The following is a 21,421-nucleotide window of genomic DNA, read 5'->3' as shown; positions in this document are numbered from 1 at the left end:
GGGCGCCCGCGTGTACGACGCTGCGGCGTGGCGCCTCCTGCGGTCCCGTCAGGACATGAACTTCGCCGACGTGGGAGCGCGCACAGGAGTTGGCGCCTTTCCTGCGGCTTCTCACTGACGAGGATCATCGCAAGCATCGGAGGCGGGAGCATCGTCTCAGGCTGGCCGAGATAGACGAGCAAGCCATGGCGCTGTGGAGTCATCGCTTCCCGGAAAACACCAATGAGGAACAGTTCTTCGCCCAGAGGAGGGCGAGGAGGGCGAAGAGGAGGGAGGAGCGAGCCGACTATCGCGAGGACAAGCGAACGCGGAAGGCGGTTGCTAAATACAACCAAGCGCTAGGAGATGCGTCCTCCTGAAACTCCGACGACGAGCGGTTCCTTGACGCCTACGCTCCGACGTCGGAGGAGGACATCATTGAGACAGAGTCCGAGTCGGACGAGTAGTAGTAGGAGAACTATCTACGAAATCAAATATGTAGTAGGAGAACTATCTACGAAACCAAATATATAGTAGAAAAAATTGAAATATAGCGCGCCTGCTGGAGCGGCGTGGGCGCGCTTTAATTTGCGGCGGCCGCTGGAGTCAGCGCACCGCTACGTGCAAAAGTTGGCTAACTCGGCGCTGTATCGCGGCTTTTAGCGCGCGGCGTGTTGCGCGGCTGTTGGAGATGCTCTTACGAGCGCTGCCAACCCAGACGCCGTTGCAGGTCGCGCTGATCGCCGCACTCGTTGCTCGCCCTGTCGGCCAGCTCGCCGCTCGCTCCTCCCGTCTGCTCGCCGTTGCCCGCTCCTTGAGGCTAAAATACGTATGGGCTCTTAGGAATAGTATGCTCCTTCTAAATCCAATGGATAAAGACTTCATTCAGTTGGAGCTGAAGGAACTAACCTATCTATTCACTCAAACCTCATATGATGTACGTGTAAATGTGCAGATACGATATTTGGCAGTTGCTAAATTTAGTTTTGCTGCTAATTGTATGTGCCGTCCCGTAGAGTCTGTTCAGGAACAGACGTTGGCACCAGTTCAAAATCTTCTTGATGGATTTATGGACTTTTTAAGTACGTCATTGGTGAAGCTGGCCTGGTTTAAAGAAAAATGAATAGCTCACCTACCCCACGAATTTGCATTCAGGTCAATTTTCATTAAACTTCAGTATATAGTTGGTTACTTCATGGCGTCTAGGAAATCAGCAGCTCAGCGGTGCCTAGGCGATCGGCGGCGACACACTGTCCAGGAATCAACACGACAGTTCAATTGGCTACAGTATTGGATCAAGTACGTGGGCCTAGCCAGCGGCGACACGATGGTCCTCTCCGGTGCTTGTAAATGGAAAAAGAAAAAAAAGAGGGGAAATGGCATGAGGTGGCAATTTTGCGAAGGCCATATTGACAGTGCCATTTTTGCGAAGCCAGATATTGAAAGTGGCAAATATCCAATTTTCTCCTCGCCGGCTGGACGACGGCGAGCGCCGGTGTCGAGGTGGGGCAGAACCGCAGAAGCCATGAAGGGCCCGGCGCCTGCGGGCGGAAGCAGCAGGGGAGGTCGGCGGTTGGGATGCTCGCCGGTTGGACGACGGCGAGCGCCGGTGAGCACAACGCATGGTGTAGCAGGCTGGACAGGCAGCGGGAGCGGCAGTCAAGACCATGGGCGGCTTGGTCACCTAGCACCGCAGTCACCCCCAACCCTCTTCATTGCGCAAGGCTGCAGAAGGACGAACGGCGGCCTCCATCCCTGGCTCATCCTCCTTGCGCGTGCCGGCCTACCGGAGGTTGCCTCCTCTGTTGGTTGTCCTGGTTCCGCCCTAATCTGTGGGGATCCTCCCTCCCTCTCCATCGATTTGGGGAGGTATGATATGGTGGTGGCTTGCAGTGTAGGAGGTGGGAGCGAAGACTCTGACGGCCAGATCGAGAGGCTTAACTAATGCAGCACCATGGCAACTTAGGTAAGAAAAATATGTTCTTGTTTTGTTCAATGTGTTGTTTGTTTATATATGCCATGGTCCAGCAACATATAAAGGTTTTATGTCCGATTCATATACTTCCCTGAATTGCATTACAATGCCAACATGTCCGTGTGGTTGTAATATTAATATTTGGTATTCTGAGTAGCAGCAGATATGTGGGATTTTTCTTCCAGCTATCTTTGTCTGTAAAACTGCAGGTAGTTACATATCTGGCATCATGGATAGTGATATAGGCTTCTCTTCTTTTATAGGAGTTTTAGGATGTTATGTGACATTATATGTTTTAGACCTCCTAACCATGTAACAATACTGCATGCCATTCTTTTGTTGATTATTGTTCTTCATTCCGCAGCCCAAACATGTCATCAAGCAGGCGCCCAAGTGGAATCCGGCAATTGCTTGCTGCAGAGCAAGAGGCTCAGCAAATTGTAAATACTACCAGGGCTGGTAAAGTTCTCTGATTTTGGGCTTGACTCATTATGAAGCGAGCATAATGTTGTGCGGTGAGTACATTATGAATTGACCGTTTGTGTGGATCTGCTCTGTTGGCTTAAATTAATATTTTATACTTGAATACACCTGCCAACTTTTGTAGGATTTGTCACAATGTGATGACATTTTCTAATTTATTTGATGTGTCTGTCCTGCCGTACCAAGTTTATCATACTGTGAATTCATGATACATCATGTCCCATTGTGAGTTGTTATGAAATCATCATCTGGTTTACAGCGCAGGCGCACAATTGCTGGCATTCTGTAACCCTTTACCTGGTAATATTGCCTTTGTTATTTGATAGGACGTGTCATCTGATTATGTCGTTGGGTGGGAGTATCTTAAAAGAAAGTGGAATGTTTGCATTGCATTGTTAAGTTGGCAAAATCTGTTGCATTTATGAAAGCACTTACCATAGAAATATTTGAACTTCTATGAATATTATTGTTCACTACGAAGCTGAAATTGAAGTATCTACTTTTGTCTGTCAACTAAAATCTGACGTCTTTGGCAGCGAAAACGGCAAGGCTTAGGCAAGCAAAAAAAGAGACTGATAGAGAAATAGATGAGTACCGTGCCATGATATCTAATTCAGTTTCTACACCGTATACTTATTTTTTTTGTTAAAAAATTGCAGTAAGCTTCAATTCATGATCAAATCTGCAATACCTTTACTATTTGGACTCACAAATAGCATCTATGTCAGTACCATTGATAAATACATTTTCAGTTTCCCAATAACCTGCAATGCCTGCTCAGGTTAGTGATTTGGCCCCCCACTTCATATACACCAAGAGATAAACTGTCAATTTGTAGTATACTTTCTTATGCTTGAGTGGGTCAATAGATTTTAGGCTTGAGTGTCTAAGTGTCAAATTTAAAAGTATAAGAAACAAGATAAATTGTGATCTTGCATTGTCTACTCCTCTATTGATGTGGCTCTTGGTTGCTGAAGCTCCCAGGATTTAATAATGAGCTGTCTTGGGCTTCATTGAACAAATGATCTACCTGGAGCAATGGTACAGGCAAGTATTTTTATTTTAAACACTGAAAGCATTAAGTTATCAAGTGCTAAAAGATCTGAGCTATGGTAATTGGCTGTCCTTTGGGGGCAGTGTAGATTGTTGTTGAAGCCTGATGGCCTTTTTCTTGCAGCAATTCTTCTCTCATGTGTTGAGGATCTTTTGGGAACATTTTTTCTGTAACTTCTTATAGAGATGTTCAATTAGTTGCACAGACATGCATACATGATTCTGTGAGGAAATTACTTTCTCTGGTCTCTTCTTTATAAATGTTTTCCAGTGGCTGTTTAATATAGATGTTTCATTTGTTGCATAAATATGATTCTATGAGCAAATTATCTTCACCGATCTGTTTTAGAGAGATATCTGATTGGCTGCACGAGCATAGATGGTGTTATGACCGGCATAGGGGCTTAGCCCAGTGGGTTATGGCCCAAGTATCTTAATTAGGGGCTTAGCCCAATTATCTTATCGTATTAGGATCGTTTGCTTAGGAGTCAAGTAAACCTCTCTATATAAGGAGAGGAGATGTATCAATCTAATGAAGCAAGAAGCAATCAATATTTGCTCGACTTCCCTTAGGGAGCCGGGAGACCTAAACCCTAGCCGCCTCCTGCTTTCGCCGCCGCTGCTCCCGTCGCAAGGACGGCGCCACGCCGGCGGCCGCCGCGCACCAGCCCTCGCCCTTCCCCCTCCTTCCCCTACAACCTACGCCCCAGGCCTGGTAGGGTACAAGCTCCTACCAATTTGGTATCCAGAGACTTGGGTCCGATCATGTCTTCGTCAACACTATTGCCGCCGCTGCCCGTCTCCACCTCCGCGCCGATGACCACTGCCGGGGCCTCCACGCTGTCGGGCCCAGTCACCACCGCAGGCTCCTCACCGCCCCCAACCCCCATCACTTCCGCGCCGCCAACGGCCGCCGTCTTCACACCGGAACAGGTCACCACTACCTTGCGGGATCTCGTGACGGCCGTCCAGGGACTCCTTCTGAACCAGTACCAACCGTACATGGCCGGGCCGTACGCACCTCCGCCGGCTGCGCCGATCGCCGCCTACGGCCACCCCACACTGCCATGGCCGTCCCAGGGCGCGCCTGCCTACAGCAGGCAGCCGCTGCTGCCGTTCCAGGCAGGCTCCCCCACGCTGCCGTGGCCATCCCAGGGCGCGCCTGCCTACAGCGGGCAGCCGCTGCTGCCGTTCCCGGCGGGCTCCCCCGCGCTGCCATGGCAGGCCCAGGGCGCGCCGGCCTACACCGGGCTGCCGCTGTTGCCGTTCCAGGCGGGGCACCCCGGCGAGACCACTCCGGACGCGGCTCCTCTGTGGCATCTGCCGCCGCCGCCAGCTGCGGCTCCCCTTTGGCATCTGCAGCCGCCTTCCCCCGCGGCAACCGACGCACCCGCCCACTCTCCACAGCCGACGCTGCAACCACCGGCGCCACCTCTGCCCAGCTCAGGGGCGTCCTCGCCGGCCGGCCTTTCGATACATCAGGTCCAGTTTCCGGCCTCCCCGTCGCCACTACCAGCTTGGGCGGCTGGGTCTTCGCCATCGCCGGTCTACACCACGGCTCCGGAGCAGCCGACCCCGTTTCCGCAGTTCGGCGGGCCATCCAACTCCGCGGGTCCTTACCCGGAGTACTCCGACCAGGCGCCACCCGCCTCGCTACTCCGCACCTCCGAGCCAGCTCGACACGGCGCTCCGACCCAGACACCGTCGCGGTTCGCCAAGATCGACTTCGCCACCTATGACGGCACGGAGGACCCCCTCAACTGGCTCAACCAGTGCGACCAGTTCTTTCGCGGGCAGCGTACCCTCGCCTCGGAGCGCACCTGGCTCGCCTCTTACCACCTCCGCGGCGCGGCACAGACCTGGTACTACGCCCTCGAGCAAGACGAGGGCAGCATGCCCCCTTGGGAGCGCTTCCGCGAGCTCTGCCTCCTTTGTTTTGGGCCCCCGATCCGCGGGAGCCGCCTGGCGGAGCTAGGCCGCCTTCCCTTCACCTCCACGGTTCAGGACTTCGCCGACCGTTTCCAGGCCCTGGCATGCCACGCGTCGGGCGTGACGGCGCAGCAGCGGGCCGACCTCTTTGTCGGTGGACTTCCGGATCACATCCGCGTGGACGTGGAGCTTCGGGGACCCCAGGATATCCAGACGGCCATGTACTACACCCGTGCGTTCGAGCGCCGCGCAGTGGCCGTCCAACAGGAGTCACCGTCCCGGGCCACTGGGTCGCTACCCTGGCCAGATCCGCTCAGGGTCGGCCTGCACAGGCTTCCGCGGCACCCCTCGCTGCGACTGCGGCGCGCCCGTTCCGCCGGCTCACCTCGGTCGAGCTACTCGAGCGTCGCCGCCAAGGGTTGTGCTTCAACTGCGACGAGCCCTACACGCCTGGCCATGCCTGCCCGCGACTCTTCTACCTGGAGGTGCAGACTACATTCCGGAGGACGCCGTCGCCGCCGACCTTGCCGCCCCAGCTGTCGCGAAGGTGTTTGATGCTGGTTGATCATCTCGAGGAGTTCAGCAAGCGCTTCCCCACCTTACAGCTCGAGGACGAGCTATTTGTGCAGGCAGGGAGAAGTGTTATGACCGGCATAGGGGCTTAGCCCAGTGGGTTATGACAACAACGACGACAACGACAACGCTATCACAACACCTGTTGTTGTTGTTGTTGTTGTTAGTCCCAAACAAGTTGGGGTAGGCTAGAGGTGAAACACATAAGATCTCGCAACCAACTCATGGCTCTGGCACATGGATAGCAAGCTTCCACGCACCCCTGTGCATAGCTAGCTCTTTGGTGATACTCTTACGCCCCAACGAAAATCTTTTGGATTTCATCTCCGTAAGAGTGGCTGAGTTTTTACGTTGGCTCGCCAAGCCTATCACAAGCCTGCCAGGATGGACAATTCAATTAAAAACCACTGGAACAGTTGTGCAAGGAAGAAAATTGATTCATATATGTCATCAGGTTTACATGCTCAAGTCTCGTGTCTTCCACTTATTGAACACCATACCGATTTAATTTCCTCATCGGTGATTACCCAACTAAACAGTGAAGACAGTGATAGCAATGGTATCCATGAGGTTGAAGATCCATCAGGGTGTAGTCAGTCCTCATTGGTATGGTTTCTTCCTCAAGTGCAGAACGTCAATCTGGCCTTGAGCTGTGATTTACATGTGAATGCATATCCCAGCAAGACAGAAGCACATGATTAGTAATCTTCTGTGTGTCAGAATGGCTATACTTCCACTGAGGGTGTTGCATCTGTTGTCTGAGGTTCATTGCCATGTGTTAGCGGCTAGGGTTCTGCCCGGTCTTGGCCGGAGACAGTAGGGAAAGGAGGGGGAAGGGCGAGGGCCTGAGCGCGGCGGCCGGCGGCGAGGCGCCGTCCTGGCGCAGTGCGGCGGCGGCGAGAGAAGGAGGCAGCTAGGGTTTAGGGTTTCCGGCTCCTCTGGGAGCCGGGCAATAGAAATAGTCTTATTGCTTAATTCTCAAAATAGTCTTACAGCTCGTATATATAACCATAATCTGAAAATAAAACTAAGATAACTTGCGGGCCTAAGCCTGCCTGTTGGGCCTCCTGCGGCCATAGACCTGGCCGGTCATAACACCATGTTTCTAACTCCAGATTTGATCCAGATAAACTCTTGCTGTATGAGATAGTAAATCAACCATTTGTAGAACAATGAAAGATCGATGTTTTGCAAAACAATCAGACCATTTGATGTATAAGATATATTTACTTTATTTTACTGTATTTCTTATGTTACCGTCGATTGGTTTTTTAATGTTCCTTTATGTAATGTGTCAATATGCAGCCAAGCAGTGTCTGTTGGTTCTTCTACTCTTGTCCTTGGATAGAGAACTTTGCATAATAACTAACATGAGCGCAGGACAATGCTGACTGTGGCTTTGCTTTACCTCATTTTCTTGTTTTCTCACTTAGATGCTGTTAAAGTGTCTTGCCCTTTTTTAGTTGGTCCACCTGGACCACAAAACCTTGCTTCTAATCTGGGACTGGAGATAAATGTTGTTGTAGTTTATCGAGTATCGACCATTGATTTTAGGCCCAGGTTATTTTGATCTGCTCCATAATACCGACTGTATGCTGCTTTGGGTGCAACCAAGGTTGTGTGTAAGTCAAGGAATGCTGATCGTCGTGGCATGGTGTGGAATCAAAACTGATAATCAAGCTTTCAACAGTTTTTTTAGTTTGGCCTTTTTGCAGAAAAGAGTATTACCGAATAAACCAATTTGAAGTAACTGAATAATTGGTCACCAATTTGCATTCAATCTTCTAAAGTTTGCTAATATATGTGATTATGTACCATGAAGTCCATGGCTAACAGCTTCAGCTTTATACTTGACATATGTGGCCAAAAAGATCTGTACTGAAACATCTAGAGAAATCATCAGAGAGAATACTATGGATGAGAATGGACTTTTGGGGGCAAACTGTTTCAAAACCCTCTGGATTTGAATCTGGACCCTGCGCCATTTGCCTCATGTTACTCGAATAAGATAACAAAAGATGCATGCTCAAGTATATATTTTCAAAGATAAATTATCCTTCATTATTCATCTTAAAGAGTGTGAATTACCATAAGTGGTTGCTAAAATCTACGTCTACTAAAGAAGTCAAATATAACACTTCGGGTTTGACATGGTCTGCGCTTGCTCAAACATAAAAAAGAAACTGAAAAAGAAAACATTTACAACGTGCACGTGGTTTCAAATGGGACTCGTGGTCTATGTAAATTTTCTTTTATACATGGGGATCTAAATTCTTAACGTGGGTGCTAGCTCAGCAAAAAATTACTGAAAATTACACATTTTTAGTGGTATACAACGGGACTTTGTGCTGTCAAATTTAAATGTGTGTGTACAATCTCTTTTAGACAATAAGCCACCATTCCTTATTTTTTTTATATTAAAAAGCGTTCAATTTTTTACCGTATGTGCTTGCCCACAACTAAAGCAACTAAACTGAGGATTTTTTTCTCATTGTGTACATGAATTCAGCGGGTCTCTGCGTCATTTGGTGCAACGGATCCACTAGTTCATAAAAATTTATGGGCTTTGCAATGATAGCCGAAGCGCTGTGCCTATTCCCTCCGTCTGATGAAAAGTATACATTTAGAAATTTTAGAACAAATTATGATGTTGAGTAAAAAATGCATTGGAAAGATGCAAGCTACCATCTCTTTTCTTTTTAATTACCCAACTTTCAATGAGCTAAGTGCATGTAGAAATTAAGAAAACTATGTATATGTATAGAATGCTATTGATCTTAATTACCGTGTGATGAGAGAAAATACTTTAAAGTGTATTGAGAAGATAGAAATATACTTTTTTGTAAATAAATTTTAAACTCAAACGTACACTGCTCATAGGACGGAGGGTGTACCTGTTAGGGCATGTACAATGGTTGATAAAACAGTTTTATCTTAAGTCTTGCATGTAATTTAGGATGACAAAAAAGTATGTTTACAATGAGTTATATCTTAGCCTTATCTTCAATAACTAGCAATTCCTTAAAACATGGTGAGACAAATTGTGCTAAGAGATCATCTCTTGTCTTATCTTAAATAAGAGAAGACAAGCCTTTTCTTATAAATTCTCTTTCCTCCACCTCATCATTTATCCTACGTGGCACTCCTAAGATAGCACTATTGTACATGCCTTTATAGTGATTTCAAGTACGAATAGTAGTCACATGCGATTCCCAGCTCAGCCGCCGCACGGCCTTTTTAACCGCCACACGTCCCCAAGATACACCCAATAATTGGCACACGCTTCGGCGCCCATCCTCACGGTTTCTTCTAGCCTAAAAGTCAAGCAGAGGAGGAGGAGGAGGAGGAGCACTGAGGCTTCTAGGAACTTGAGGCAGGGACGTCCGGCAGGAGGCATGTGGGGGCGGCACTACTGGGGCGGCCGGCGGCCGAGCGACGGCGCCGCGGGTGCGGAGGCCGGCGGCGGCGTGGTGGTGATGTTCGCGTGGCTGTCGAGTCAGGAGCGGCACGTGCGCGCGTACGTGGACCTGTACGCGGCCCTTGGGTGGGCGTGCCTCGTCTGCCACTCCGACTTCGTCACCCTGTACGTGCGCCTCTCTCCACTCCCATGTTCAGGAAGCGAAAATTTTAGGTTCCAGGGGTGTTTTATCTGATTGGATAGCTGATGCAAACTTTACTAGAGTATATTCGGTTCTTGCTAGATTGGGATATTTGGGGGCACGCGGCTGATGCTAGACTTGGTATGCGTCTTTTTGGCAACTTCCAAATTGATCAGGAAATCCAGAACTTAAGATAGGTAGGTTGGATGTGCGAGGAAAAGCTGCGAGGATATGTGGATTCTGTTGGATGGCTGCAACTCCCAACTGTTTGTAGTGTGATCTGATAGCTTATACAATGTAATCCTTTTTTTTATCCCATTTGCATGTCTGCCCAGGTTTATGCCGGAGAAGGCTGCTGTGCTTGCTGACCGGGTGCTCACGGAGCTCGTGAAGGTCTGCGCAACTGTGCATCCCACCCTATTGCTACCTCCACCTGGCTTGGGTCAATTACTGTGTGCAGTGTGGATTATTAATTGTTTTGGCACGTCTGATTACTTGTTGTAATCATCGACCATTGATGATTTAATCTTCAAAATCCAGGAACTGAATATTAGACCAGTACCTGTTGTGTTTGCATCCTTTTCGGGAGGACCAAAAGGTTGCACATACAAGGTTCTTCAGGTAAGAAGATCGAAGCCTCTGTAAGCCTTTAAAGGGAACAGTTATCTCTTGATGCCTTGTCTAGGATCTGTAGGCTAAAGCTATCTTTGTTCACTGGCAGCTGATCGAGGGAAGGTGCAAAGGGCAGCTGAGTTTGGTATGATGGTCATTTTTGCTGTTCGCCCCTTGTGTTTGCACGCAGTTGTCACGAAATTTTTATTCAAGAAAACAAGTTGCAGCCTACCAATGGCCGTTATTTTAGTTTGTATTTACTCATGTTTCTGAAAACTTAATGCTTTTTTCTTGTTACAGGGTGACTATCAACTTGTACGGGACTGCGTATGTGGACAAATATATGACTCGAGTCCTGTAGATTTTGTGAGTGATTTAGGCACCCGCTTTCTCCTTCACCCAAGTGTCCTGAAGATGCCTGAACCTCCACGTGTCTTATCATGGATGACTAGAGGCATTGCCTCGGGTCTAGACACTCTTTTCATTGGCAAGTTTGAAGCACAGCGCAAAGAATATTGGGAGACACTATACTCGTCAGTGGTATGTCACTCCATTGACTACAATGTCTTATTCCCCGCAAAAAAAAAGATTACAATGTCTTATAACGTGATTGCAGGTAGAAATTTTGCATATATATGTGACCTTCATCCATTATATGTGCAGCATGTTGGCCCAATACTCATATTCTGTTCAGAGGATGATGAACTTGCTCCATGTTCAGTCGTTCAAAATTTTGGACGGCGTCTGCTGGAGCTGGGTGGTGATGTGAATTTAGTTAAATGGCACAGTTCTCCACATGTAGGTACGCCCTTTGTTACTGCTACAATCTTCCAAGTCATGTGGAAGCTATTAATACAAAGACTAAATGTGCTATCCAGTACTACTTAGCACTGACAAAAAGTGCTGATTCGTGCTAGTTAAAATAGGCATGGACAAATATATGCGGGAATGCATAATGGCTACACGCTGAAATTGGACAATTTACCAGTTACCACTCATCATAGTGCAAGTCTACTACTGGTGGTTCCAATCCAGATCCACAACTGATCAGCTTTTTAATGCACGAGCCTGCCAAAGTCGTAGCTTCAATTGTTCACTTCTGCAACTTTCTCAACGAATTTGCTTATATGCTAATTGAAATAAACATAAATCTAAGTTCATGAGGAATATCCCAACTCATCCTGGGTCACCCTTCCCAGCCATAAATGTACTCTCTTGTACTAATGGCTTGCCAGTTAGCCACATTGCAGTTTCAGGTTTCAGCAAGCAGAACAAGAGTGCTGTCACTCTAAATATGAATTTAAAACTCTAAGGAAGCCTTAAGTGTGTGTTGTTCCTATTGTCCCTGTCACGTGGAGTTCATTTTGCCCATTAAAATTCATTTTTTTTAATATAGAACTGTGCGCAAACCGTGATCAATCAGTGAGCCACATCCATGGATATTACATAAACTATAACTGCCTGATTGACCAAGCGTTGTTGGACCAGTCAAATAGCATGAACGTCGTTGAGTTGGACTATGTTTGGACTTCCGTTTCGCGTTTGGCTATGCTGGATAAGGCCTATGTTGAACTTGAAGTTAGACAGATTTAGATGAACTTGGACTGACATATACTGGCCCTGTTTGGATACTCTAACTCAGTTAGAGGTTAGAGTTAGATTCTAACCCTGAACTAACTCTAGCCAAAGAGGTGTTTGGATGGCAGGGTTAGATGGAGCGCAGATACGGCGAGGCGCCTTCACAGGCGGTGTGAGAGGGAGGGAGGGAGAGGATGAGAAGCTTCGAGGAAGTGGGGAGGGATCTGCTGCGGGTAGAGCGAGAGAAAAAGGTGTTTTTTAGTGGTCCCGAGAAGAACTAACCCAAATAAACACCTCTTGGGTGGGTTAGATTTTTTGGATGAGTTAGATGTATCTAACCCAAACTAACCCTCCTGTTTGGATATTTTTGGGTTAGTTGAGTCCAAACTAACCCAAACTAACTCTAACCCATGGATCCAAACACTGAAAGAGAAAATGTCATATGCAACTAATCAGTAATTTCATTTTGAACCCATCAGGCTGTCACTGTGCAAGGGCCTCATTCCTAGCGCGAAGATAAGGTTCTGTGCATGTTTCATGCACACTTTGATGGAGAATTCTGAGTTGAATAACAAGTGCTAGGCTTAGTAAGAATTTGACTTGCATTGAGAATTTTGAGCTGAATGCTAGTGCTAGGCTTAGTAAGAATTTGTTCTTAAACATGTACCTTTGACTCCGATGGAGAATTTTGAGCTGAATAACAAATGCGTGTGTCGGTGTCAAAACCGGCGGATCTCGGGTAAGGGGTCCCGAACTGTGCGTCTAGGATCGATGGTAACAGGAGGCAGGGGACACGATGTTTACCCAGGTTCGGGCCCTCTTGATGGAGGTAATACCCTACGTCCTGCTTGATTGATATTGATGATATGGGTAGTACAAGAGTAGATCTACCACGAGATCAAGGAGGCTAAACCCTAGAAGCTAGCCTATGGTATGATTGTTGTATATATTGTATATCGACTAGCCTGGCCCTAGTTTATATAATGCACCAGAGGCCTAGGTTAACAAGAGTCCTAGCCGAATATGCCGGTGGGGAGAAGTCCTTGTCTTGATCGCCAAGTCTTGTGGAATCTTCCTTGTATGCGGCAGCTGTCCGAACTGGCCCATGAGTATACGGCCACGGGGGTCCTCGGCCCAATCTATCAGATGGGGAGATGACGTGTTGAGTATCCCCTAGTCCAGGACACCGTCAATAGCCCCCTGAACCGGTCTTCAAGTTAGGGACGCTCCTCCATTCTTTCGAACTGTTCTTCATCTTCGGTCGTCGGTCTTGAAAACTGGTTCAACAAATCTTCTTTATCTTCGATCTTGAGGATCGCCGAAATGCATTCGACGAGTTTACACGTCGGGTATCCGAGAAGCCCCTTTAAGTTTCCGGCCTTTATCAATGCCTTGTTTATTTTTATGCCACACCTTGGGTTTGAAGTTGTTCCCGGGAGGCAGGGTCCTCTTGCGTCCGAGCTCCAACGCCGGACTGCATTTGAGGTATCTTTTGCAGCCGAGCACCAACGCCGGACCGCTTCCCAGCTCTAGCGCCGGAATGTATCCGAGCTCCAACACCGGACTGTATATCCGAGCTCCAACGCTGAAATATATCCGAGCTCCAACGCCGGACTGTGTCCAGGCTCCAATGCTGGACTATATCCGAGGTGTCATATCACCTTGGTTCAAAAAAGTTGAAGGAGTTTAGCCGAGCTTAATGCCGGAAATGCCCTCTATGGAGCCAGCCACTAGCGCCCGAGCTTTATGCCGGACTGCTTCCGAGGTGGTGCACCACCCCGACTATGGGCCGATTTTTTGTCAATATTTTTTATTGATGCAATTTATTCTCTGCCGAGATATATAGCCAGTAGCCCTCAAGGTGTGTATCAGTCTAAAACCCGAGATGCACATGAAGGATGACATAAGACCGCTGATCCCAGTAGCCGCTGAGACTCAGGTTGATTTGCAAAATCGGCCTGAGGATCAAGTCCTAGCTCGGCAGAATACTTCGGGACACAAAAGCGGCGTGCTCAGTCCTCAAGACTCAGGTTGGGTGCGGTCGACCAACCTGAGGATCAAAATCTCCTCGGAAACTATATTGCACATAAAATTTTCTGCATTGGACAAGCAATGCAGTAGCCCCCGAGACACTGGTCGGGTGGCAACACCAGATCAGGGGATCGATGTGCCCCTTTAATATTTGTAAATAATAAGCCCGAAGCCCAGTAGCTCCCGAGCCTTAATGCGGGCACGGGTGGCCGAATTAAGGATCAATATCCATAGTAAAATCACAAATTATGTGTAATGACTCTATGTATCCAAGTACTTTACGTCATTAATGCTCGGATCCGCATTGTACAAAACTTTGTTGACCGACCATCGGCTTCCACCTCCTTGGCCAGTAGCCGAGGAGTGTTTGTCCTACTTTATAAAGCCTTTATGAGGGCAAAGATTTACGACAAACAAGGCAATCTGGCCACACGGTTTTATAAACAAAGGTACGCAGAGAGATATGTTATATTACTGTTTAACAGAAGAAATGTATTCCAAAGAAAATAGTCCCGCTATCGGTTCCTTTCTTTGGGTTGTCATGCTAAGCATGATCATGAAACCTCAGCTCGAATGTAAGAGCAAAATATCGAGGATTTAGTTTGGGAGGCCAGTTAATAGCCCTCGGTAGTGTTCAGCGACAGTCGAGGTCAAGCCGTAAACACTTCGGCCAATGTTATGAATGGCCCGTCATAGTCATCGGATCGCTGACCAGTTTACGCTTATTGTGACAGTCAGTTTTCGGCTTTCTCCACTAAGGTGCTTAACCATGTGAGCTGGAAGCACAATCGCAGTGGTTCTCCCTTTGCACGCCTAGCCAAACAAAACGGAACGTAGGAAGCAAGTGCAGGAGCTGGGCAACCCAACTATTGACCGAAGACACAATTTGAAACCGATGCATATAGAGCAATATCTGAGAATGTTTTTGCCGAATCCCTTAAGGTGTCCGGCGTTGCACTGCGAGACTAATGCTGGAAAAGCACAAATAGTTTAGAAGTGCCAAAAAGCTTGGAAAACCAAGAAACGTCAGTAAAAACATGACGTCCGAACAAGATCAAGTGTTCGGTGCCAATCCGAAAATTGGTCTTAGAAAAAAGAAGTGCTTCTGTCGTCCTTTAACATGACACATCCTATCTCAAGACTTCGAGCGGGTCAGCCTACGGCTTCAACCTCCTATCCCGAGGGCGGAGTACTTCTCATTAGGCCAGTTTAGCAAACTAAACTCCAGCGGCTTTGAGAGAGAAATTAGGCTCCCCGGCTAGTGACCGCACACTCGCGTCGAAAAAGGAGTGATAAATAATAATAATAGAACTTTGCAACGACTGAGAAGAAGAACACTTATTATAAAACGGCTCAAATAAACTTAAGAGCCCCCAAGTGACTTGGGTAGAAGAATGATTACATGTACCGAAGTACTTATATCATATCTATGTTCAACCGAACTTTAAACGCGTCTTAACCGACCGTCGGCTTCTCCCTCTTCGGTTAAGGACCGAAAAGTGTTATGTACTCCATCGGTCGAGAATATCGACGGTGTTTCCAATAACCAGGCAATCAGGCCATAAGGCTGTAACAGACAAAGCGCGCTCAGGGAACTTATGCTATATTACTGCGAAGAGTAAGAAGCATCTTTGAAGAAAATAGTACCCCCATCGATACCTTTCTTCGGTGCTCATTGTTATTATGAGACTTGTGCAATATATTTTTTGTACTCATGAGTTTCGTTGTGTGCCGACCATCATTGAATAACTATAAGAGCGCTAGCTTTCGGCTTCACCCAGTCTGAGGTCCGTCTCGGGTGACCCGATCATGACAATCGCAGTGGTGCTCCCTTTACTCCCTAGCCGAACAATCGGGAACGTAGGGGTAAACACAGGAGCGAGGCAACCCAGCTTGCAAATCACTTAAGTCAATGTGGTGCATATTGTGGCGTAATACACGAACAAGGAACGAAGTCGTACAAGTATAATCATATGCAACAGGAAAAGCTTCATAAAGGAAGCCCCCAAGTAAACGGGGTATTTGGATTTATGCGTCACAAACAAAGTTTGGACAAGGAAATTTTTTAGAAGCAACTTTTTTCCAAAAAAGTATAATGCTTGGTCGAACCGAACGCAAGTTAGAAATTAAAGCTTTGAGCATGAAAGCGACTTAGCTGGTTAATGTGTTCGGTATTGATGACGCGGTCCGAGCTTGATGCGGGGCAAGGTTCCATCCCTCAAGCCGGTCCCGAGGTGGCGGAGCGGAGAGCTTGACACGCCGAAGTGGTGACATAGCACGATCAATGCAGTCCGGCAGAGTGACGCCGAAATCCCCGGATCATTTTCCTGTGCACAAAAAATAGTGCAAACCGGAGATAATAGTAATAATGATAATTAAAAAAATCGTTGCATAATAAATAATTTATGCAAAGTGAGTAATAAAAGAAATATGGCCTGGCGCCGAAGTCAAGTTGATGCAGGGCGTCGGCGTGATGCGGTAAAGGCGTGGCAAAGCCTGAATTCGCAGGTCGGTCTGAGCTCCGAGTGCGGCGTTCGCCGGACTATGTACGGAAACTGACTGAACCACCATGCGACTGTCGTTAATGCAGCCATCATTTGATAGACCTGTGTACAGATGATGGACAAACCAAAGTAATAATTCCTTGGGAAAAATAAACCCAAACAAGCAAAAAAATACTAGGATTGATAGCACCTGGTTTATTTGTTGTAGCAATCCGAAGAAAGGTGATTCCCAAAATTGGGACTCGATCCGCACACCCATTGCCTGAATGGCGATAAAGCGACGGTATGGCAATGCCGGCAAAGGTTGGCTCGCCGAGGCAAAGCCCTCGGTCCAGCTAACATGACGGAGCTGGTCGGCTAGTGACGCCGAAGTTTCCGGAGTAGGTTGATGAAGAGATGGCGAAGCCTCCGGTCCAGCCAAGATGTCGAAGCCTCGATGTCAGCCGATGGGTCGAAGTAGGTCGGCGTGACGGACACCAGCTTGAAGAAGCAATAGTGCGGCCCTGCCGATGCAGGTCGTGACGTGGTCGATGCCGGCTTGATGAAGTGACCGTGCGGCGATGCCGGTATGCCCGCTCCGTGTAATCCGTGGGGCGGCGATGTTGGTGATGATTTATCCTTCGCGATGCCGGGCTCTTGTTCGGCTTGCCGAGATGATGATCCGAAGAAGTTGAGCTCGGCTCAACAAAGTGACGCCGTGTCTAGCGCAGGTCGGCAGCCGTGGAGTGATATTGCCGGACTGGTTTGACACCAGCATGATGTTGAAGATCATGTTCAAAAGATCTTATAGTTAGTGGGATGTGTTCGGGAACAAAACACAATACCCCATACAAAACTTCCTTCAAAAGGGATGTCCGAAATCCTGTTCATAAAAAAGATGAACTCGGGTCGGATTCGTTTTCGCGCAGAAAACAGATCCGAAAAGTGATGCACTAATGGAAGGTTCCCGGAGTTTGGACGGTCGGATCGAGCCGAAATTTTGAGAGGTGGTAGATATAGGAATTCCGCAGCCGATCAACGGTTGGATCTTCCAAAGGACGTCCGAGCTAGAAGCTGGACACCACGCCCTAAACTCATCCAAATTCCCGTCCAGATTTGACAGGGCTCCGGTATATCGTGGATTGCCAGAGATTCCTCCATCGGAACTCGACGAAATTTTCCAGGGTTGTTCTAGACTCAATTCCGCACAATTCCACCAAAGCGATCGTCAAAGCGATACTCGAGGAGGTGGTGGTGGCAGATACGAGTTCGCTGTCCAGAAAAACAGCACGGTCGCTTGAGGGCAATGTTGACGTTGAGCCCCCGAGCTCCATAGATGATTCCTCCGTGATCTTGATAGAGATCGGAGTTGATGTTTGATGAAGGCCCTCGTCCGGACATGGTGATCCGAACACGGGGCGCAATTCTTGGTCGAACCAAGGTGACCAGTCGAGCTGGTGACGAAGATGCCGAAGTCGCAGTTGATCTGCAGGCGAGCCATCGATCCTTTTGTCGATCACACAGCGGAACTCTCAATGAAAGCACCAATGTCGGTGTCAAAACCGGCGGATCTCGGGTAAGGGGTCCCGAACTGTGCGTCTAGGATCGATGGTAACGGGAGGCAGGGGACACGATGTTTACCCAGGTTCGGGCCCTCTTGATGGAGGTAATACCCTACGTCCTGCTTGATTGATATTGATGATATGGGTAGTACAAGAGTAGATCTACCACGAGATCAAGGAGGCTAAACCCTAGAAGCTAGCCTATGGTATGATTGTTGTATATATTGTATATCGACTAGCCTGGCCCTGGTTTATATAATGCACCAGAGGCCTAGGTTAACAAGAGTCCTAGCCGAATATGCCGGTGAGGAGAAGTCCTTGTCTTGATCGCCAAGTCTTGTGGAATCTTCCTTGTATGCGGCAGCTGTCCGAATTGGCCCATGAGTATACGGCCACGGGGGTCCTCGGCCCAATCTATCAGATCGGGAGATGACGTGTTGAGTACCCCCTAGTCCAGGACACCGTCAGCGTGGCTTAGTAAGAACTAATATGATTCATATGGTATGCCACTATCGTTCTTACCCTTTTTCCTAATTTTCTGTATGACTTATCGGTAAAGGTAGTAAATCCATAATGTAAGAAAGAAGGTCTTATTTGACTGTATGGGACACATGAAACGCGAGAAGGATGGTAGAAGCAACCAATGTCTTGCATCTGCAAAATAATACTCCCTACAATAACTTGTTAATGGCCAACTATTGTCACTTGTCATCAACAATCATCTCTACTATTGAAGGCAGTAATGATTTTTGCCTTTGGTGAAGCTTCCCCTCCCATCTATTATTTTTCGCCTCCCGTTTCTGGTTTTCTACCGCCGAGTTTTTGGTCAGTAATGATTTTCTTTATCCACACCTTTAGTTCGTTTCCTTAGTTCAGTTACGATCACACATGTGGTCTCAGCAGATCTGCTATCATATACAACAAATCAAGCAAAAATAGTAGATCCGCTGCCATATACAACAAATCGAACAAAAACAGCAGATCTGCTGCTATATAATATACAACATATCAATTAAATTAATTATCCATGTAGTTAATTAGGTCCGTTCAATTTGGAAACTAAGTGCCAAATCGACACGCAGCCATTACAACAACAAAGCCTTTAGTCCCAAACAAGTTGGGGTAGGCTAGAGCTGCCTCGCCCACAATTGCATGCAATTAATTAGGCGTGCAGTCAATCACATCATAGTCGACGCCACCGCGTCCGAGGACAATCAGTCACACGCCACCACTCTTTAGATATCGTTTCATCCCGTAGAAACGCATGGGTATTTAGCTAGTATCTTGCTAAAGCATGGAAGAGCATAAGTATATGATAAGTCTTTACATGGATGATTACCACTCTTCCGTGTGTTGCAACGGTGTCACACATATTAAGTTTTTTTTAGGCTGTGTCACACATATTAAGTTAAGTCTAGTGCCTGTAGTCGTCGTTAGGTGGTCTACGGACGTAGGTGTGTTTTTTACTTCTGGTGTTCTTTGTACTACCTTGACAGTTGATGAATAGATCGGAAGTTTTCCTCCCACAAAAAATCCCTGATTGGGGAGAGACTGCGCTCCGTCCACCTCACCCATTTGAAAGTACAAATAAATGAGAAACTATAATCATTTATATGCAGGAGCCAGCATATCTCCTGAAAGATGCTTTCCCTACCATTCAATTCTCGTCTCCTGTGCACATATATGTTTGCTGATAAAAGGTTTCGTTTCTCTGACAACAAATTTGAATCTAGCCTGAAAGACAGAGCACATGCTAGTGGAAACCAAGATTAAGAACACATATATTCAAAGAAAATGAACCTAATCTAGGCTGTGATGGCATGCTCGGCTTGGTCCCTCTATATGGGCAAGAATTACCTTTCGGCCTCGTTTGACAGGGGAGGTTTTGCAGCCCCAAAGTGGATGGGGATTTGAGGGGATTTGGTTAATCCCTCTCCTCCACCCAATCCCCTCAATTCCCCACTAATCCCTCCCCCCTCATAAATCCCTCTATTTGGTTAAACCTCCTACAACAGCAGCAGCATAGCAAGCGTCCAATGCTCCTCTGTTCCACGGGTGGCTCTGGAGATTTTCTGTACCACGTGGATTGGGAGGGATTCATGGGGATCAGAGGGGGTTGGCCTGCTCAATCCCTGCGTGTCAAATGGGCTGACAAGGATTTCTGGGGATTTTGGGCCCTGCGGGGATATTCCCCTCCAACCCTCCCCAAACCTCCTCCACCAAACAAGGCCTTCTAGAAAGAAAAACTGTTTCAGTTCCCTACTTAAGCACCTTCTCTTTCTTGTTCTGGTTCCAGTCCAACAAGCAACCTCATCTCCCAAATACTGGCTAATCTCTGCAAACAATAGGCACCAACAAATCATCACCACATCATGAACGCGGAAGAAAATACATAACAAATGTACCAGCTGCAGGAGCCACACACAACCATGTTTTGAGCCAAATGGTATGTGATACTCCCCATTAATACCAGCGGTGAATTATCCATTTATCTTTAGTTTTCCCTATGAAAGAATATAACACCCTTTTTTAGCAAAAGAATATAGCACCCTTACACCTTGTTTTGTCTGCCTAAAGCACCCTTTTGTCCACGAGACAGTTGAGAGGATTGCCAATTTTATCTTGACTCTGCCTGTATGAAAGAATATAACACCCTCACACCCTGTTTTATCTATCTACCACTATCTCTTCTCCATTTGTTATGCAGGACATTACAAGCATCACACTGAGGAATACCGAGCTGCAGTGACTGAGCTGCTCATGAAGGCTTCAGCGCTTTACACAAGCAGAAAACGACTCAATGACTACAGTGTCGGCACGAGTGAGGACAGTGACACACCTTATTCGTCTCGCAATCTACATAAGACTGCTGTAAGCTCCAGTGATAGGCTAGGGAGGATTTCAGCTGATCCAGCCAATCATTTCTTCTTACCGAGTTCCATGGAGTACCACGAAAGCAGCAGTGAAGTGCTAAAACCCGAGTTGTTCAACATGCCGAGTGTTGAAAGCGCGAAGAACCCTGATGGCCTGTTGGGGAAGATGCTCTATGATGTATGTGTCCCAAAGAACGTGGAAGGCTGGGACTTCAAGCTTGCATCAATAGATGGGCAGCGTATGCATTTTACTGCTCGTCAGCATGGTACTTCCAATCCAACAAAATGTATACGCCACTCAAGATTGTAATGATTTTGACTCAACATCTAAGTGCATTCCAGCAGACTGCTCTATACTGCCAGAGTATACTTGTTTGAGGAGAATGTTATTGTGTTGACCTTTTCTGGAAAGGCATGGCAAAACGAATGCTTTTTTATGGAAATTTTAGTTGCCGTGAAGATGGCAAATTCCTTAGACCTTGTTCGGTTGACAGGGAAGTAAAGGGGATTAAATCCCTAACAAGTCAAAATCCTTTCCAATCCAGTCCAATCCCCTTTGGGAGGACGATTAACCGAACAAGGCCTTATCGAAGCAAGACAAATTCCCGCTTATAATCGGTTTTCTGTAGGAAAAGTTAGGATTCTCAAATGATGACATTACTGCAAGTCTTGAGGCCCAGAAACAACCAGT

At 47.3% G+C, this 21,421-nt stretch overlaps 2 protein-coding genes across 7 annotated transcripts; both read left to right on the top strand.

Annotated features, from left to right (window-relative positions):
• The first annotated feature begins 1,299 nt into the window (after nucleotides 1-1,299).
• Nucleotides 1,300-9,058, top strand: LOC147971326 (uncharacterized). Of its 4 annotated transcripts, none has more exons than XM_087526019.1 (3): nucleotides 1,300-1,771; nucleotides 1,878-1,945; nucleotides 2,319-9,058. In XM_087526019.1, exon 3 carries the CDS (start codon nucleotides 4,256-4,258, stop codon nucleotides 5,972-5,974), a length of 1,719 nt encoding a protein of 572 aa, XP_087382145.1. In that variant the 5' UTR covers nucleotides 1,300-1,771; nucleotides 1,878-1,945; nucleotides 2,319-4,255; the 3' UTR covers nucleotides 5,975-9,058. The 4 variants fall into 4 exon arrangements, with proteins under 4 accessions (XP_087382145.1, XP_087382146.1, XP_087382144.1 ...); XM_087526020.1 differs by having other exon boundaries at nucleotides 1,873-1,945; XM_087526018.1 differs by having other exon boundaries at nucleotides 1,303-1,945; nucleotides 2,319-3,218; nucleotides 3,415-9,058.
• A 189-nt stretch (nucleotides 9,059-9,247) lies between these two features.
• On the top strand, nucleotides 9,248-21,205 carry LOC125508870 (uncharacterized). Of its 3 annotated transcripts, none has more exons than XM_048673664.2 (7): nucleotides 9,248-9,575; nucleotides 9,927-9,984; nucleotides 10,132-10,212; nucleotides 10,313-10,348; nucleotides 10,504-10,743; nucleotides 10,867-11,005; nucleotides 20,565-21,205. In XM_048673664.2, the coding sequence occupies exons 1-7, from the start codon at nucleotides 9,388-9,390 to the stop codon at nucleotides 21,038-21,040; spliced, it is 1,218 nt and encodes a 405-aa protein (XP_048529621.2). In that variant the 5' UTR covers nucleotides 9,248-9,387; the 3' UTR covers nucleotides 21,041-21,205. The 3 variants fall into 3 exon arrangements, with proteins under 3 accessions (XP_048529621.2, XP_048529623.1, XP_087382147.1); XM_048673666.2 differs by having other exon boundaries at nucleotides 10,867-11,001; nucleotides 20,565-20,900; XM_087526021.1 differs by lacking the exon at nucleotides 9,248-9,575 and adding an exon at nucleotides 9,696-9,788.
• Nucleotides 21,206-21,421: the final 216 nt, after the last annotated feature.

Source organism: Triticum urartu, chromosome 5A, assembly GCF_056163025.1.
Source record: "Triticum urartu cultivar PI428250 chromosome 5A, HENAU_Tu73, whole genome shotgun sequence".
In the NCBI taxonomy this organism is placed as follows: Eukaryota; Viridiplantae; Streptophyta; class Magnoliopsida; order Poales; family Poaceae; genus Triticum; species Triticum urartu.
The sequence above is the reverse complement of the archived record's forward strand: the minus strand, read 5'-3'. Positions and strand labels throughout refer to the sequence as shown.

What these genes read in the sequence shown, in the direction of transcription:
- LOC147971326 (XM_087526019.1), top strand. Translation starts at nt 4,256, where the DNA reads ATGTCTTCGTCAACACTATTGCCGCCGCTGCCCGTCTCCACCTCCGCG.
- LOC125508870 (XM_048673664.2), top strand. Translation starts at nt 9,388, where the DNA reads ATGTGGGGGCGGCACTACTGGGGCGGCCGGCGGCCGAGCGACGGCGCC. An exon ending in CACTCCGACTTCGTCACCCT is followed by an intron (nt 9,576 to 9,926) that starts GTACGTGCGCCT and finishes ATGTCTGCCCAG; the next exon opens with GTTTATGCCGGAGAAGGCTG. An exon ending in AGACACTATACTCGTCAGTG is followed by an intron (nt 10,744 to 10,866) that starts GTATGTCACTCC and finishes TTATATGTGCAG; the next exon opens with CATGTTGGCCCAATACTCAT.